At 47.7% G+C, this 19,364-nt stretch overlaps 1 protein-coding gene and 1 pseudogene across 1 annotated transcript; both read right to left on the bottom strand.

Moving 5' to 3' along the window:
* Positions 1-934: 934 nt before the first annotated feature.
* LOC144612123 (putative G-protein coupled receptor 139) lies at positions 935-10,246 on the bottom strand. Its single transcript, XM_078431681.1, has 4 exons — positions 10,118-10,246; positions 7,945-8,017; positions 4,877-5,029; positions 935-1,836 (listed from the first exon to the last, which is right to left on the bottom strand). The coding sequence occupies exons 1-4, from the start codon at positions 10,244-10,246 to the stop codon at positions 935-937; spliced, it is 1,257 nt and encodes a 418-aa protein (XP_078287807.1).
* Positions 10,247-16,402: 6,156 nt separating this feature from the next.
* LOC144612181 (neuropeptides capa receptor-like) lies at positions 16,403-18,293 on the bottom strand (annotated as a pseudogene).
* Between the last annotated feature and the right edge of the window lie 1,071 nt (positions 18,294-19,364).

Genomic DNA, 19,364 nt, shown 5'->3' with positions numbered 1-19,364 from the left:
GATATCCATATCCATATCTACCGGACGGGCCTTCAATGGCTGCCTCGCCAGCAATCTGTCTGTCCCTTCCTTCTTTGTTTTTTTTTAGTATGTGTTAAATGTATGGTCTCGTGTTCTTTAGCTTGTTTTATGTGGAGTGTGGCGGGGGATTGCGGGAAACCTTTTTAAATCTCTCACCTCGACGGAGATGCGATTTTATTTTCGTATCGTATCTCCGTCCGCACTGCGACCTAACATCGAGGAGCTGGAGGCCTCTGCTGGAGACCGACTTTAGGAGCTCCAACCGCGGGAGCCTGCGGACTTACCATCGTGGAGCTCGCGGTCTCTGGTTTGAGACCGACCTATGGAGCTCCAAGCCGCAGGAGCTTCGGTCGCCCCGACGTGGGGGGCATCGATCGCCCCGACTGCGGATGGTTCGAACTCCCCGACCGCGGGAGAATAAAGAGGAAGTAGATTAGACTTTATTGCCTTCCATCATAGTGAGGAACGGAGGGGATCCGCTGTGGTGGACGCTTATGTCAACGTTTATGCCGTTGTGTGTCTTGTTCCTTTCTTTTAGTATGGTTGTATGGTAAATCGAATTTCACCGTACCTTAATTGGTACATGTGACAATAAACGGACCTTGACATTGAAACCATGAAACCTATAACTGGTTGAGGAAGGGATAGAAGCGGATAGAATTACGACGTCTACAAGCCATAATGATAAATAAGTGAAGAAGAAGGCATGAGATGGTTATGGGCCAAACACAGGCAAATGGGACTAGCTCATTATGTCAGCTTTGTCGGAATTAAACAAATGGAGCGACCGGCGTGAATTATTGCTGTGTAGGTCCATGACTCTAGGTATCTACGACTTGCATTTCCAACTCGATTTCTCGTGCTGCCTGTATTTTCTCTGTTACCAACACCAAAGAAATCCATCCAGAGCACATCATTTTTTATTGAATTCCGCAATTAGTACAAAAGGATATTTCAACAGAATCTTCAGCTGTTCTCTGAACTTTGTCTGGGTCGCGGTGTATATAGCAGTGTTTGTACAGCAGCTGAGCAGCTGCAGCATGAATCCTATTTCCTGTACAAACCGTGGTAAAATTACGGACTGAAAGCCCAACCACCACAGTCTGAACCATATGGTGTACACGAGAAACACCGCCCAGAGCAGGATGAAATTCCACGAGATGACAAAGAGTAAAATGATGGATTTCCTTCTGCTGACCACTTCCGGGTCAATGGGGCTCCTCCCGCCGCTGTGTGCCCGGAGCCGCCTACGGGCTCTGATCGCTGCCACAATGTGCCTGACGGTAAAAACGTTAAGCAACAGGATCAGGGCGAATGGCAGGCCGGGGCTGAGGAAATAATGGAGAAGTTCGACTGACGCCCAGATCGGTGATTCCACAAACCGGAGATATATGGCACAAAACCAGGGGAAATTTACATAGGCATATTGATCAGTTAATGTAAAGTACCAAGTGCTGTTCTTCAAACAGCTCAGCACGGTAACTGTTCCCAGGACAACAGCCGCCGTTCTCTCTGTACAATATTTGCCTTTCAGCTTCTGGCAATTAATGGTGACAAATCGATCAAAGGTGAAGGTGACGGTGAACCAGATGGAACAGTCCGTGGCGGTGTGCAGCAGCGCGGCATGGATATTACAAATAGGGAGATCGAGCATAGGAAGGAAATGCACAACAAAAGCTATGGGGATCTGCCGCAGTATCAAATCCAGGATGATAACCAGTAAATCAGCCGCCGCCATGGCTACCAGGTAGCGAGTTACACACCTGGAGAGACCGCACTTTCCCCGGGAGAGGATGACAATCGTGACAGTGTTAACTATGAGGAAGGAAAATAAACAAACTTTTAACATTGCTCCGAGAAAAGAGTTACTCCTCGAAGAGGAAATATAATGTTCTCTTCCAAAAGGCACGACCGTATCCAATAGAAGGTGAAATTGTTCAGTTTAGTTTAGTTTAGAGTTTAGTTTAGTTTAGTTTAGTTTAATTTAATATAATTTAGTTTAGAGATACAGCGTGGAAGCAGGCCATTAGGCCCACCGAGTTCGCACCGTCCAGCGAACACATACACTCTCATAAATACTGGAGACAATTTACATTGTTAACCGAAGCAAATTGAACGACAAACCTCCACGTCTTTGGTGTGTGGGAGGAAACCGGAGCACCCGAGGAAAACCCACCCATTCACTTCGAGAACATACAAATTCCATCCATCAGCACACATCGTCAGGAGCTTTGACTACACCGCTGCGCCAATGTGCCAACGGTCAGTTTGTAGCATAAATCGCTGGAGAAACCCAACCACTCTGTGAACGACACAACTGCATTGCTTTCATATTCGTGTAAAGAGTAGAAACATTGTGGGTGTGGTCAGAGCACGACTCGGTGTGAGGTGGGGGATTCCTTTAATGTTTGTTCAATCTGTTGTGAATAATGAATGTCGCAAGAATGAAGTTACAGTTCAGACTCGATTTCGATCCTGATCTCTGGTGCTGCTTGTGTTGAGTTTGCATGTTCTCCCTATGACCGAGTGGCTTTTCAAAGGGTGATCCGGTTCCTCCCACATTCCAAAGACGTGAGGGAATGCGGGTTAATGGGCATCTGCAAATTGTATCTGTGTGCAGGAGTGGATGCGAAAGTGCGATAACGTCGAACAAATGTAAACAGGCGGCGTGGGAGAGAACAGAACCTTCGGACCACCACTTCCTGAAGACCACGTTCTCACAAGTTCTATCCCACTTTCTCCTTCACACTTTAGACTCTGAACAATTTACACGGGAAAGATTAACTTACAAACCAGCGCGTCTTCAGGATATGGGACGAACTCAGAGCACCCGGAGGAAACCAAAGACCATCACCTACATAACAGGGTCGCGCTGGGCCAAGAGTGCTGTTCACATTCTGTGTCAAGAAACTAAACTAAACTAAACTAAACTAAACTAAACTAAACTAAACAAAACGAAACGAAACGCAACGAAACGAAACCACCGTGTCAAGTAGGGTGGTACAGTGGCGCAGCGGTAGAGTTGGTGCGTTACAGCGCCTGAGACCCGAGTTCGATTCCGATGCCGGTGCTGTTTACACGGAGTTTGTATGTTATCCCTGTCACCGGGTGGGTCTCCGGGTGCTCCGGTTTCTTCCCACACGTCCAAAGACCTACAGGTTTGTAGATTGTGGCTTTGGTAAAATTGTAAATTGTCCAAAGTATGTAGGATAGTGTTAGTGGGCGGGTATCGCTGGTCGATGTGGACTCGGTGGGCAGAAAGGCCTGTTTCCGCGCTGTATCTCTGATATCTGAATCAAAAGTAAAGTCGGGTACCGCGCCAACTACTGGTAGCTGTGTAAGAAGGAACTGCAGATGCTGGTTTAAACCGAAGATAGACACAAAAATCTGGAGTAATTTCGCGCGACAGGCAGCATTTTTAGAGAGAATGAATGGGTGACGTTCGGGTCAAGATCCTTCTTCAGACCCGAAGATATCTGAAGAAGGGTCTCATCCCGAAACGTCACCTATTCCTTCTATCCAGACACGCAGCCTGTTCCGCTGATTTACTCCAGCTTTTGTGTCTATCTACAGGCAGTTGTAATAGATTGTACATTTGATGAAACAAATTTATCAAATCGACCGTCGATTACTCCGGCGGCCTCATCCCACTCCAAGCCGCAGTCACCGGATGGGGAACGGTCAGAGGAACCGATAAAGGATATAACATAGCGTTTGTGGCTGAATGACGGAAGAAAAGTTTGGGCCACACGGTGGCGCAGCGGCGCTCCGGTAGATCCTGGGTTGAAGACTTGAGGCAGTGGATCAATCATTGTGATAGGGTACGTCCTTTTTCTCAACATACCTAACAGTGAATGGCCTGGATAAAGTGGATGCGGAGAGGGTGTTTCTACTAGGACCAGAGGACACAGCCTCAGAATAAAAGGACGTACCTTTAGAAAGGAGATGAGCGGGATTTGGACCAAATGGCTTAACCCTGCTCTTATGATCGATAAATATCTTAATGTTATTTTTTTAGGTCAGTTCAGCAAGCAAACAAGTTTGGTTTACAACCTACCTGAATTTAAAAGAGAGTTAGATAGAGCTTTCGGGGCCAGCGGAATCCAGGGATAAGGGGAGAAGGCAGGCACGGATCACCGATTGTGGATGATCAGCCATGATCACAATGAATGGCGGTGCCGGCTCGAAGGGCCGAATGGCCCCCGCCTGCACCTACCTTCTGTGTTTCTATGTTTCTATCCCTCTGCACTAGTAGCAGCGGTTTTCTTGGGACGAACCCTGGTATTGTCAAGCATTGGTCCGCTCTGGCAGCAAGAATAAACTGCAGGTGCTGTACAAAACATAAAGGGGAAAGTGAAAGAGTGGTTGCAAGCTGCAAGTGAGGCAGCGTCGGGGAGGAGAGAAACTAGTCTGCTGTTCTGCGGGGATCGGTGGTGATTGCGCTCGTTGGGCCGAAGTGCCTGTTTCCACGCTGTGTCTCTAAACTAAGCTAAACTCTCGTAGCTGCGCCATTGTAAGGCCCACTTGTCAGGACCAGGTTTTGAAGGGACAATCAATTTTGTCTACCCCAACAAATATACTGCATGTAGCTTTTTCTGTGCTGTACACATGCGGAGTTGTCAATATTGAGAGCACTCCACTGTTTGGGAGATGTGATTTATTTCATCTTGCGCCTTTCGGGATCTCAGAACAATGAATGTGTGACTGTAATAATCTACACGTGAGATTGAAAAAGAAACAATACACACCTGAGCAAAAGAGTCCGATATCAGTTTGAATTCCTAGTTTACAAAACGACGGCATCCTTATATTGAAGCACGATATGAAGAAAGAATTTCTGCATCAAAATACATACCGGGGGCAGCAACGACGGCGAGCAGCGGGTAATATATCTGTTGTGCTTTCAGAAGGAACAGATAAAAACGAATTTCGTTGAAACTCCTCGTTGGCTCCATGTCGGCGTAGCCGCTGGAATCGATTGAAGCCGCAAGTGTTGCTCTCATCAACACTATGGAATAACGCCACGAATAAATCCCTTATTATTAGAAAGGAAGATGTCCCCAATGGCGCAATTACCAGCCAGCGTGACTGATATTAATTCCAGTCAAGGAACATTAACACCTTCCTAGCCAACAACTTATTTTTCTGTGTACAACAAAAACACTACAAAAAAGGCCTTCCACACACATGACGTCGTTTGTGTTTAGGAACATCCACAGTATCAGTGGAAACTTGTATCACTGCGAGTAAAATTCAAAGGGGTGGGTTAATACAGCCCAGTATTACAAAAATAGGAAATTGAGAAGGCTTATCAAGCAGTGCTCCGTGGTTTACCGAATCAGCAGATAGATTCAGAGCCACTCATTCTTTATGGAAACCGGTTTTAATGGAAACAGAGACTTTCACTTTGACGAAATATGGAATGAGATTATTGATGCTCCGTGAATTTTTCTGCGAATGCGAAGAATCTCGAGAACTGGTTAACCCGTGCTCCGTTCTCTGGTGTCATAGAGTCATAGAGTCCTACAGCACAGAAAGAGGCCCTTCGGCCCATCGTGTCCGCGCCGCCCGTTACTAAACACAGTCTAATTTTAATCCCATTTTCCCGCATTTGGACCGTAGCCCTGAATGTTGTAGCATTTCAAGTGCCCATCCAAATGCCTCTTAAACGTTGTGAGTGTTCCCGCCTCCACCACCACCCCAGGCAGTGAGTTCCAGACTCCAACCACCCTCTGGGTGAAAAAGCTCTTTCTCACATACCCCCGAAACCTCCCTCCCCTTACCCTGTATCTATGTCCCCTCGTTGTTGACTTCGCCAGTGGAAGAAGTTCCCCGCCATCTACCTTATCCATGCCCCTCATGATCTTGTACACCTCGATCATGTCCCCTCTCAGCCTTCTCTGCTCCAGGGAAAACAACTCCAGTCTGCCCAGTCTCTCCTCATAGCCGAGGCCCTTCATCCCTGGCAGCATCCTGGTGAATCTCCTCTGCACCCTCTCCAAAGCTATCACATCCTATCTATACCGTGGTGACCAGAACTGTACACAATACTCCAGCTGTGGCTGCTGGTGGTTTTAATTTTAATTTTATTTTAAGAACGCAGCAGGAAAACAGGTCTTTCGGCCCACCGAGTCCGCACCTGGAGTGCAATTTTGGTCTTCCAATTTGAGGAAGAACATTATTGATATTGTGGGAGTGCAGCGTAGGTTCGCCGGGTTCATTCCAGGGATGGCGGGACTGACACATGAGGAAAGAATGGAGCGACTGGATGTGTGTTCACTGGAATTTAGAAGGAGGAGAGGGGGTCTTAGACAAAAATATAAAATTCTTAAAGGATTGGAAAGGCTAGCTGCAGGAAACATGTTCACGATGTTGGCGGAGTCCAGAAACAGGGGTCACAGTTTACGAATAAGCGGTCGGCCATTTAAGACTCAGATGAGGAAAAGCTTTTTCACCCAGAGAATTGTGAAGCTGTGGAATTCCCTGCCACCGAAGGCAGTGGAGGCCAATTCACTGGAGAGTTAGATTTAGCTCTTACGGCGAAAGGAATCAGGGGGTATGGGGAAAAACCAGGAACGGCGTACTGATTTTAGATGATCAGCCATGATCATACTGCATGGCGGTGCTGGCTTGATGGACCGAAAGACCTACTCCTGTACCTATTTTTCTATGTTTCAGTGAGTCCACGCCAACCAGCGATCCACACACATTACCACTATCCTATAATGTACAATTATCCCAAGCCAATTTTGCCAAGCCAATTAACTCGACACATAAATCGAAGATCTTGGAAGAAACCCAAGCGGTCACGGGGAGAACCTACAGAAACTGCGTACAGACAGCACTCTTGATCAGGATCGATACCAGTCTCTGGCGCTATAAGCGGTGTGAGGCAGAAACCCCACCGCTGCGCCACCGCGCCACCCTCACAGTGGTGACTGATAGGTAACATAATTGTGAATGGTGAGCGCTTTAGAGAGCTGGTTCTGGCGCGGTGTACTAAAATTATCATACACTTTCTCCCTCACCGCTATCCGGGGGTGCAAACACCTTTCCACGCGAAGCAAAGGTTCATGCCAATATTCTCAACCTCGTTTCCATTTGTTGCCCCTTTTAACTATTTCTCCACGGAATTTGTGGCATTCTTTGTTCAATCAGATCACCGTGCAATTCATTTGTCATTAGTCATCACCACATGGCAGAAACACACACTTCCATACACAATATTGATACCTGCGTTATTTCTTGCATTTCATCCATTTCTGGACTCCTGCCCTCGCTCCTCCTCCCTCGAAAGCAAAGAGAGACAGAGTTCTTTCGTTCTCAACTTTCACTTGCCATATCATGCACAACATAGAAACTTAGAAAATAGGTGCAGGAGTCGGCCATTCGGGCGTTCAAGCAACCACCGTCATTCAATATGATCATGGGTGATCATCCAAAATCAGTACCCCGTTCCTGCTTTTTCCCCATATCCTTTGATTCCACAAGAGCTAAATATAACTCTCTCTTGAAAATTTAGTTTTTGCCTCCAATTGCAACGGTACTCAATGCGTCGACTGCATTGTGGTTCAGCGGTAGCGTTGCTGCCTTACAGCGCTTGTAGCACCAGATAAGGGGATCAGATCCCGACTACGGGTGCTTGTCTGTACGGAGTTTGAACGTTCACCCTGTGACCGCGTGGGCTTTCTCCGATATCTTCGTTTCCCTCCCACACTACAAGGACGCAGAGACTTGCAGGTTAATTGGCTTGGGGTTGTATACGGTATTAATGTAAATTGCTCCCAGTATGTGTAGGATAGTGTTAATGTGCAGGGATCGCTGGTCGGCGCTGACTCGGTGGAACGAAGAGCCTGTTTCCGCGCTGAATCTCAAACCTAAAACTAAAAACTAAAAGCTAGCCAAGTCTCCGCCTCGCCGCACTTTCCGCATTCTGTCTCTCGGTGATTCCCTTGTGCGCTTTGTCCACCCCACCCAGGCCTTTCTCGCTAACCCACTACAACCGCATGAGATGCAAACACCGTTACCACAGTTCCGCCCTCACCATCACCCAGTGATCTTAACAACGTTCCAATTCAAGCAACAACGATTTACGGCAATGTTGCTCACCGTCGTCTGAGTTCCGTTTTCTACCTTGGTAACTGCGTGAGATGAACAACTAGAAAAAGCTGCAAGTTCAGGTAAAGGAGGGGAAGCAACAAATGCAGTTCAAAGGATGGCTCCGTCTTCATTTAAAAAAATCATTAACTTGCGGCAGAAGCTGTGAGCGCAGGAGACGCAGGAGGGGTTTAAGAGACTCGGAGACGCCAAGGGCTAATCTTTCATGTTACGTTGATGCAAGAGTACGAGTAATGAGCAAATTTGCTTGAGGAGGCCATTGTACAGGAAGGCCCTGCGTGGGGGACCGCCATGAATGGGTGGGGGATAACGATGGAGACCCGTCGTGGGGGATCGGCCGGTTTTGAGTGATAGAGTGGAGGGGGGGGGGGGGGCAATGAAGGATCTGGCGCGGGATACTTTGCACCTCTGTCGGCGCCCTTTATGTGTCGACTATTTGCGTACCTTGGGTATGCAACCAAATAATTTCACTGTGATTTGCCACGTGTGAAAACAACATATTCATGGGATGTATGTAATTTCACCTCGCTGTCCCATTCCCCTTTCTAATTCCCACTGCCATACAGAGTGAACAAAAACATAAAAAAACAGGTCGCCATGGCCAATCGAGGTGGTGTACGATCCAATTGCAACTTCGCTCAATTTTCCAATATCTGCTAGCTGTGACCTGCTGTGCTGCTTTCTCTCTCTCTCTCGCTCATTGATCGACCTGCGTGTCTCCAACATTTGTTCCTGTTTCTATGGGCCTCTCCTGAAACATCACCCACCTTCGTCACTCTACCACTCCTGCTTCCAATTAGCCACCCATTTTACCCACTGGCACACTGGAGGTCCATCTGCCCTTACAGCTCTCTCTCTCTCTCTCTCTCTCTCTCTCTCTCTCTCTCTCTCTCTCTCTCTCTCTCTCTCTCTCTCTCTCTCTCTCTCTCTCTCTCTCTCTCTCTCTCTCCCACTCTCTCTCTCCCACTCTATCTCTCTCTCTATCCCTTCTTGCGTTTGAGGCAGCAGAAATTATGCAACGCCCTCCAGGCGCTGTAGCCAGTGCAATGTGCTGTTGTCAAGGGCCGTGAGGTCTACCCCTCCACCTGGGGGACGGAGTACAGTGCAGTCGAAAATGACATGCTGCGCTGTTTGCTATTGTTGATATCAGGCCCTTTGTTCAGCACGTTATTCAACTAAACCCCCTCACACTGGAGTCAAGCACCACACGAATTTGATCTTGCTTTCTGGGATGGTAGACTCCGAATGAGGGAAGATACCAACACTCTTGTTCAACTCTGAGTGGTGGGGGTACCTCTGCGTTCTGACTGCTGAGCATTTTGTCCATGAACTCCAAGTAGTGTATCTTCATCTGTGTGTTTGTCCAAAGTCCGACGGAGAGAGGTGAGTCTGTTGTTAGCGTACTCTCGATTATTGGGCAAACGCTGCCTGACTGACTGAAACGGCAGAGGTGCGACCCAGCAATTTGAGTTATCTTGGTAGGACGCAAGACTGACTGCCCCAGGTTCTGTCCACATGTGGTCTCCTGTAGACCGGCCATGGACATCAACTCTGGATCATCCTCACAAAGAGGTGAATAGGTGAACGTCTCCTTCACTGTAACATGGCTTGTCGACCCTTTCCCTGAATGCAGGTTTTGTAGGTGTCCACTTGGGTAGGTCTATGTGCTCCACCAAGACATACATCACCAACAACTACCCATCCCAGATCCAGCTTCTGGGCGAATGGGGCATTGTTGGGACCGCTAATTTGCTTCCTCACATTATGCACCTGAAGAATATCTCTTCCCAATAGGAGCAGTATTTTGGCGTTTGGATCCAGTGGAGGAATCTCATTGGCAATGCGTATGAGATTGCTGTGGTGACGCGCAGTATTTGGAGTGGGGATCACGGCACTTGATTGCATTCTAGGAGCGGAGGAAGAGGGAGCAATGTCTTCTCATTAACAGACTCCACCATGTAACCGGAAGCTCTTCTACCTGCAGTCTGTTTGAGCCCAGCGCATGCCGCAGCGTTTTTGGCTCAAGGTTTCCTTTGATCTCAAAGATATTGAAGAACTCAGATTTTGCGAGAGAGCCGTTGCTCTGTTCATCTAAGATGGCGTACATCCTGCGTGCCTCTTGACGACGTCCTTCTGGATAGACTGAGATGAGACATATCTGAGCACATGCTCCCGCGCTGACCCCTAAACCGCACACCTCAGTGCATCTGGAGATGATCTCCTGGTTTGCTGCTACCTCTTCCTCCCCGCCATGCTCAGGTGCGGGGGGAGATGGCTTGGACTTCCAGGGGGACTGGGCCTGGATGTAGAGCAGAGAGGTGTCTGTCACTGTTGTACTCAGTACATTTCACTTCTGCTTTACAGTTCTTGGCGAAATGACTTGTGGAGGAGCATCAGCGGAAACAAATGGAATGTTCCTTCAGGAAGTGTTTGCGGTCTTCCAGGCTCTTTTCTCTGAAGGCTCTGCACTTCTTTAGTGGATGAATTTTAGCATGAATGGGACACAGCTTGGCTGGGTCACGGCATTTCTGTGTCTCGGGAATTGTTGGAGATGCTTGTGTCATGTGGACAGAGATGAGAGTTTTACCATGTCTCTCTATTTTCTCTCTTTTGACAATTGCTGGATTGGGGAAGCAGAGATTAAAGCTGGGGTCCGTTCTGATTTTTGCCTCCAAGCGGATAAAGTCGGCAAACTCTCCAAGTGGGGGGGGGGGGGGGGATGTTGTGCTGGAGTTTATACTTAGACTTAGGTGGTTCAACTTTCCTGGATGTTTTAAGGAAGCTTCTCAACGATCGGTGCAACTCCCCTGGAGGTGTCAAGGTAAGACAGACCGGGTAGATACCCATCGAACTTTGCCACTTCGTTTTCTGGCAGCAGGTCCCGATCTCACGTAGCTTGTATGGCTCTCTGATGGTGATCCTGGGAAAGTTCTCAAGCTTGGTAAAGAGGGCATGCTCAGGTGGACCATAAGTTTCTTGAAGCCTCTGCCAAACCATCGTCAAACCTGCTGATGGACGTCTGATGTTGACAGCCTTAATTCTTGTTTCCTGCTCTGAGGATTCCTTTCATATCATATCATATATATATAGCCGGAAACAGGCCTTTTCGGCCCTCCAAGTCCGTGCCGCCCAGTGATCCCCGTACATTAACATTATCCTACACCCACTAGGGACATTTTTTTTTTTTTTTAACATTTACCCAGCCAATTAACCGACATACCTGTACGTCTTTGGAGTGTGGGAGGAAACCGAAGATCTCGGAGAAAACCCACGCAGGTCACGGGGAGAACGTACAAACTCCTTACAGTGCAGCACCCGTAGTCAGGATCGAACCTGAGTCTCCGGCGCTGCATTCGCTGTAAAGCAGCAACTCTACCGCTGCGCTACCGTGCCGCCATTTCCTAGCCATTTTATCAAAAGATCTAGCTCTTCTCCGGGTGAAAGGACCAGGCCTGCTCTGGCGCTTTGGAAGGAGGATTTCCAAGCCCCGTAATTATCGGGCTTGTAATTAAAGGCCGTCAATCTCGTTTTTGCAAGCTGGCTGCGGGCGAGGTAACTGGCGAGGCCTTTAGTGGTGGGATTGAAATCGTTGATGGTTCGAGTAGAGTCGATAAAGTCACTGAGCAGAAAGGTTGAAGTTTGCTTTCTATCCTTCAATTTAGGCTACATGTTTCCTTGGTCATTACTGGGACTGTGATGCCTAAGAAATGATTTGGCCGGAATAGACTTGGTCTGGTGGGCGGGCGGCAATGAACCAAATAGTATGCTTTCACTCTCGATATCATGATTGGTGACGTGTCGGCTTGACTTTATGCTGGCTTGCTCTATGATGTAGTCCAGGGTACGCTCGTGTTGGTTTTGAGAGTGAACAGGGCTTGGCGATCTATTACGTGACCCTTGTTCTGCCAATAAACCCACTTCGATGGTGTCGGCCTCTGCAATGGCTGCTTTCATCTCTTTCTCTTGTTGCTAAGGTTGCCTGAAGCAGAGCAGCCTCGACCTGAATGCTCGCTATCTCTCTCTGATCGAATGCTGCTTTGGTTTCGGCTGCATTTGTTTTAGCCAGAGCTCTAAGGGCGGCCCTGCTGGAACTGGAACTGGCTAAAGAGCGGTAAGAACGAACACTGAGAGACTTGACTTAATTCTGTGAAACGTTGCCTTGGTTGCCTGTTGCCATGGCTTTGAGGTGTCGACGGACATTGTAACGATGTGAGTCACCTTTAACACAGCTTGTCGTGTTGCTGTCTTTTCACTATAATGGACTCACCGAATGTTCCTATCCAGCTATCCAACAAGCTAAACAATTGATCCAATAAAGACCAGTAGAGACGAGCTGTTGTTTGATGCTTTACTGTATTCAAATGTGAAACTGTAACGTTTAGGCACAAAAATAAATAACAGGGTTTAGTCACGTTATACGTTTAGTATAGGAACATATAAAGACGATGTCAATAAATATAATTACTTACAGACATTGCGTTTAACAAATTCTGTGAGAAAGGATGGCAGCAGATTAAACACATGTGAATTACACTGTCTACACCATGAGGTTACCCCTTTTTGAGCTGCCCTTCCTTGTTTATGACAACTTCCTTTCTATCAGGGAATGAAACTTAAAGCTGCTGTACCAGAACTTCCAGCAGGGAACAATAATGTATTTAAACAAAATACAGTCCAGTACAGTTTACGTTCCTTAACCCATGTCAAAACAGTTGTCCCTTTGCCGACCCTGTTGAAATTCACATAATTCCATTCGCAGATATCACTCTGACACTTAATTTATGCTTCGTACAAAGTTTCCATTCGCACACAGAAAGTCTACGCTGAAGATAGACACAAATAATGCAACCCACTCTTTCGACACCAATCGTGTTATTCAGGATACATGGGCATCATGATGACCATGCGTAAACTGCGTAGAAAAAAACCCCTACAGATGCTGGTTTAAATCGAAGATAGACACAAAATGCCTGAGTAACTCACCGGGTCGGGCAGCATCTCGGTAGAGAAGGTATTGGTGACGTTTCGGGTCGAGACCCTTCTTCAGACTGATGTCAGGAGAGGGGCGGGACAAAAATAGGATGTAGTCGGAGACAGGAAGGCCTGTGGAAGAACTGGCAAGGCGGAGGGGATAAGGAGGGGAGGCGGGGACTACCTGAAGTTAGAGAAGTCGATGTTCCAGGCGTACACTGGCCCTATCCCCGAACTCGACCTCCGCTACATTGACGACTGCACTGTTGCTACTTCTTGTACCCTTGCAGAACTCACTGACTTCATCAATTTCACGACTAATCTCACCATCTCCGACATCTCCCTACCGTTTTTGGATCTCACCATCTCCATCACAGGAGACAGACTAGTGACCAACACAACTACAAAACCCACTGACTCCCATAGCTGTCCTGACTACATTTCTTCCCACCCTATTTCCTGTAACAAACTCTATCCCCTCCTCCCAATTCCTCCGTCTACACCGCATCTGCGCCCAGGGTGCGGTGTTCCATACTAGGGCATCGGAGATGTCCTCATTCTTTAGGGAACGGGGTTTCCCCTCTTCCATTATAGATGAAGCTCTCACTAGAGTCTCCTCAATATCCCGCAGCCATCCCCATTCGTGACAAGGATAGCGGCCGGCTTGTCCTCACCTTCCACCCCATCGGCCGTCGCATACAACAAATTATCGTCCAACATTTCTGCCACCTCCAACGGGATCCCACTACTGGCCACATCTTCCCATTTAAGCAGAGACCGTTCCCTCCGAATGTCCCTGGTCCACCCGTCCCTTCCCACCCAGGCCACCGCCTCCCCAGGTACTTTCCCCTGCAACTGCAGTAGATGCAACACCTGTCCCTTTACCCCGCCCCTCGACTCCATCCAAGGACACAAACAGCCCTTCCAGGTGAAGCAGAGGTTCACCTGCACCCCCTCCAACCTCATCTATAGTATCCGTTGTTCCAGATGTCAACTTCTCTACATCGGCGAAACCAAGCGCAGGCTTGGCGAAAGTTTCGCTTTACCCCCTCGCTCAGTTCGACTTAATCAACCCGATCTCCCGGTGGCTCAGCAATTCAACTCTCCCTCCCATTCCCAATCTGACCTTTCTGTCCTGGGCCTCCTCCATTGTCAAAGTGAGGCCCAACGCAAATTGGAGGAACAGCACCTCATATTTCGCTTGGGCAGTTTACACCCCAGCGGTATGAACATAGACTTCTCTAACTTCAGGTAGTCCCTGCTTCCCCTCCCCAGTTCTCCCAATAGTCTTACTGTGTCCGACTACATCCTATCTTTGTCCCGCCCCCTACCCCTGACATCAGTATGAAGGTCTCGACTGGAAACGTCACCCATTCCTTCTCTCCGGAGATGCTACCTGCCCCGCCGTCACTCCAGCATTTTATGTCCATCTCTGGTATCATTGATAGCTACAATAACATAGAATAAAAAAATCTGGAAATAGTCCTCAGCGAGAAACAGAAAGTGGGTTAATATTCCAGCCCTAAATCCTTTCATCTTAATCTGAACCTGAAGAACGAAAGCCCGCTGTGTAGCTGAATAAAAGTTGGTGTGTGGGTTTCCAGCAGTTCCAGTGTGCTTTAATGTGCTCAGCTGTGAACGATAGCAATGTCAAGTTTGCGCCACCTGGTGGTCACCGAGGCTATGAAAGGTCGGTTTATTCACAAAATGCTGGAGTAACTCAGCAGGTCAGGCAGCATCTCGGGAGAGAAGGAATGGGTGACGTTTCAGGTCGAGACCCTTCTTCAGACTGATGTCGGGGGTGGGACAAAGGAAGGATATAGGTGGAGACAGGAAGATAGAGGGAGATCTGGGAAGGAGGAGGGGAAGGGAGGGACAGAGGAGCTATCTGAAGTTGGAGAAGTCGACGTTCATACCACCGGGCCGCAAACTGCCCAGGTGAAATATGAGGTGCTGCTCCTCCAATTTCCGGCGGGCCTCACTATGGCACTGGAGGAGGCCCATGACAGATAGGTCAGACTGGGAATGGGAGGGGGAGTTGAAGTGCTGGGCCACCGGGAGATCAGTGGCGTTAATGCAGACCGAGCGCAGGTGTTCAGCGAAGCGATCGCCGAGCCTGCGCTTGGTTTCGCCGATATAGATGAGTTGACATCTAGAGCAGCGGATGCAATAGATGAGGTTGGAGGAGGTGCAGGTGAACCTCTGTCTCACCTGGAAAGAATGTTTGGGTCCTTTGATGGAGTTGAGGGGGGAGGTAAAGGGACAGGTGTTGCATCTCGTGCGGTTGCAAGGGAAAGTGCCCGGGGTTAGGATGGTTTGGGTAGGAAGGGACGAGTGGACCAGGGAGTTGCGGAGGGAACGGTCTCTGCGGAATGCAGAGAGGGGAGGGGATGGGAAGATATGGCCAGTGGTGGGGTCCTGTTGTAGGTGACGGAAATGTTGGTGGATGATATGTTGGATCCGCTGGCTGGTGGGGTGGAAGGTGAGAACGAGGGGGATCCTGTCCTTGTTGCGAGTGGGGGGATGGGGAGCAAGAGCGGAGCTGCGGGATGTAGAAGAGACCCTAGTGAGAGCCTCATCTATAATGGAGGAGGGGAAGCCCCGTTTTCTGAAAAACGAGGACATCTCGGAAGCCCTAGTCTGAAACACCTCATTCCGGGCACAGATGCGGCATAGACGGAGGAATTGGGAGTAGGGGATAGACTTTTTGCAGGGGACCGGGTGGGAAGAAGTGTAGTCCAGATAGCTGTGCGAGTCGGTGGGCTTGTAATAAATGTCCGTCACTAATTTTTCTCCTGTGATGGAGATGGTGAGGTCGAGAAACGGGAGGGAGATGTCAGAGATAGTCCAGGTATATTTAAGGGCAGGATGGAAATTGGAGGTGAAGTGTATAAAGTTCACTATGAAAGGTCGGTATGAATGCCCCCGTTAGCAACACAGAACGATATTGATGTAATTTTAGATGGAAGTTCGCGTCTTATTTTCACTTATGCTTCGGAACCACAGCCAGAGAAATACCGCCCCATCGTATCGTTATCTCAGGGCGAGAGTGAGGACGTTTCCGTCCAAGGTTGCCTCATTCTGAGTATCAAATAGAAAGAAGAGACTTTCCACATGCATGCAGTCACGCAGCTCGCAGTGTCGATTGAGTATCGGTTGTGCGGCGAGGGCTGGTTTGAGCGGACGGAAGGCGGAACAAAGCATCTGTATCTTATATTCGCCATGAAAATATACCAGGACACACAGGGTTTTCCTGCTGTTGACTTACCGAAATGGAAGTGGTGTACATAAAATAACAGAGGCGATGGTGTTTGGCGGGTTGGGGCGAGGAGGGGGTATGCAGATGAGTGCAAATGAGCGAAGGGTGTGAGTGAAATCTAGATGTGGAAACGTCAACGTTTTTCACATTCTTTGCTCTATGTTGTGAACAGGCAAAAGGAACTTTACGAGGCACCGTCATCTCCTCCCAGTATTTCGTGCTGCTCACAGCGCATGAGCACGCATTTGTACAGCAGCTCGACAATCGTAATTCCTCGCAATATGAAACACCCTCCTCTGAAGTTAGTTTGAGAGGAAAACTCAAGGGTCAATGGTTTTTAATTGTCACATGTACCGACAATGAAACGATAAATGTGCCGGAAGGAACTGCAAATGTTGGTTGAAATCGAAGATAGACACAAAGTGCTGGAGTAACTCAGCGGGACAGACAGCGTCTCTGGAGAGAAGGAATGGTGACGCTTCGGATCGAGACCCTTCAGACTGATAAAAAACCATAAACTTCTGACTTGCAGCAGCATTACTGCTCGTTTACGCAAAATTAAATATTTGTTTGATCATTTGTTATCAAGAAGAAATATTTGTTTGATCATTTGTTCAATATTTGTTTGATCATTTGAATATTTGTTTGATCATTCCTTATAAAGAAGAAATCAATAAATTGCTAACCACACTAACAGTACATTAACTTTCTCAAATGGTCTTCAGTGCAACCAAAGCTACTTCTATGCGTTTAGTCAACGTCACCGCGCAAGTATATGTGTAACTGCAGCAGCTCAACGTTTGAATATGAATCCAATTTCCGTCAAAAGGGAGGGAGTTTTGATTGAACTCAGGTTAAGAAGAAGACTTATGGGACCAAGTGTACAGAACACAGACCCAACATTGGCGGTAGCGCTACAAAACACCCGAGGGAAAGAAAAACAGTGAACAATTGTCAGGTCGTCGTCAGAGTGCAGGTGAGAAAATTACGAGTTATCGAATTGTCAGGCTGCGCGGGCATTGTCGTTATTTAACGCATCGCGCAAGTACGGTGAAGGGACGTGCCACCGCTTTCCTCACTTCTTCTCTGAACTTAGTTTGACTCACGGCATAAATGCCGGTATTGGTGCAGCAGCTGAGCAGTTGCAGCATGAATCCAATCTGCTCCACAAAAATGTTGACGTCCGCAGACGGGTAGCCCAGAAACACCACTCGATTACTGATAGCATACACGACACACTATGACCACAGGGCTATGAAATTGCTGGAAATGACGAGGAGCAAATGACGGATTTCCTTCGGCTCTCCATCTCCAGGTCTCTGGGACTCTGGCCACAGTCCCTATTGTTCTGAACCCGGAGTCTCCTGCGCGCTCTGCTCGCAGCTTCGATGTGCCGAACAGTTAAGCAGTTGAGCAACAGGATAATGGCGAATGGGACTACCAGGGTGAATATATAATGGAGAAACTCAATTGCTGCCCAGACCTCTGAGGAATAAATCTTTCGCTCTAAAGCACAAAACCAGGGATGGGTCATCAGCAAATATTGACCAGTCAACATGAAGTACCAGAAAATGTTCTTCATACAGCTCAGCAGAGTAACTGTCCCGAGAACAATCGCCGCCGTTCTTTGGGTGCAATATTTGCCTTTGAGCTTCTGGCAACAAATGGCGACGAAGCGATCGAAGGTGAATGTGACGGTGAACCAGACAGAACAGTCTGTGGCGGCGAAGAGCAGGACGGCGTGGATGTTGCAGATGGGAATCGACTGAACGAAGAGGAAATCCTTCCAATAGAGAGTGGGGATGTGTCTCAGTATCAGGTCGAGGATGACAATCAGCAGATCCGCTGCCGCCATAGCCACAAGGTAGCGGGTTACGCACGTCGATAAACCACACCTTCCTCGGGAGAGAATCGCAATCGTCATCGCGTTTACTGTAGAAAATGCGTAATGAATTGGAAAACATTACATAACGTAAATAACCCTTATGAACAACATGAAATTTGCCGGTCTCTATACTTTGACCAGAGCAAAACAATGGATAGCCATTCCCCTGCAATAAAGAGATGTTGTGGTATATGGTAAATAACCACGTTTGCCCATGAAATTCAGTTGTGCAAGTTTGGGTAAAACAATTTAACTGCTTCTGTTGGATCCCAAGTGCAGTTGTGTGGAAGTTGCGTAACGTCGTTCATGTTATCTAATTGTAGGAATAATGTTTAAAATAAGTTCTATTATCCCAATAATATATTTTACTATTCGACGATATTAGTTTAGTTCCGCTTAGAGATACAGCGTGGAAACAAGCCCTTCGACCCATTGAGTCCGCACCGACCAGAGAACCCCGCACATTAACATTATTCTACACCCTCGGAACAATTTACTTTTATGCCAAGCCATTTAACCTAATAACCTGCACGTCTTTGGAATGTGGGAGGAAGCCGAAGATCTCGTAGAAAAGTCACGCAGGTCAAGGAGAGAACGTACAAACTCCGTACAGACAGCATCCGTTGTCGGTATGGAACCCTGCCGCTGCGCCACCATGCCCCCCTAATTAAAAATCGATTCTATCTCTAACCCTTAATGTAAACCCGCTGCATCAGTGGACATGAAGTTAAAGCAGCAAATTCTAATGAAAAACACATCGAGGTCCAAATCTATCAATATTTGGCAATTTCTGCAGCTGCTCAACTTTCTAACACAAATGCATTATGGAGGGGCATAGGTTCGAGAAGTGAAACAGTTATTTTTACACCAACACAAAATAACTCGAATAAACGGTCCGCTATTCTATGTCCGATTCGCCATGCGATAGGATCGGTGCTGATTTGCTGGCATGGGCCAACTTTAGTTTCGTTTATTATTGTCACGCGTACCGAGGCACGGCGAAAAGCTATTTTTGTTGCGTGCTATCTAGTCAGAGTAGTAAGACATCTTGATTGCAAATCTTGAAAAAATACATTTATACAATAAGTATTTGCTTAATAATGAAACAGT

This window comes from Rhinoraja longicauda, chromosome 43, assembly GCF_053455715.1.
Source record: "Rhinoraja longicauda isolate Sanriku21f chromosome 43, sRhiLon1.1, whole genome shotgun sequence".
Taxonomy (NCBI): Eukaryota; Metazoa; Chordata; class Chondrichthyes; order Rajiformes; family Arhynchobatidae; genus Rhinoraja; species Rhinoraja longicauda.
Note: the sequence above shows the minus strand (reverse complement) of the source record. Positions and strands in the feature narration are given on the sequence as shown.

Coding starts and splice junctions, on each gene's coding strand:
- LOC144612123 (XM_078431681.1), bottom strand. CDS start 10,246: ATGTACGCCATCTTAGATGAACAGAGCAACGGCTCTCTCGCAAAATCT. Junction 8,018..10,117: donor TGGGCTCAAACAGACTGCAG/GTAGAAGAGCTT, acceptor ATGCGGTTGTAG/TGGGTTAGCGAGAAAGGCCT. Junction 1,837..4,876: donor CGCCGTCGTTGCTGCCCCCG/GTATGTATTTTG, acceptor CCTTCCTCATAG/TTAACACTGTCACGATTGTC.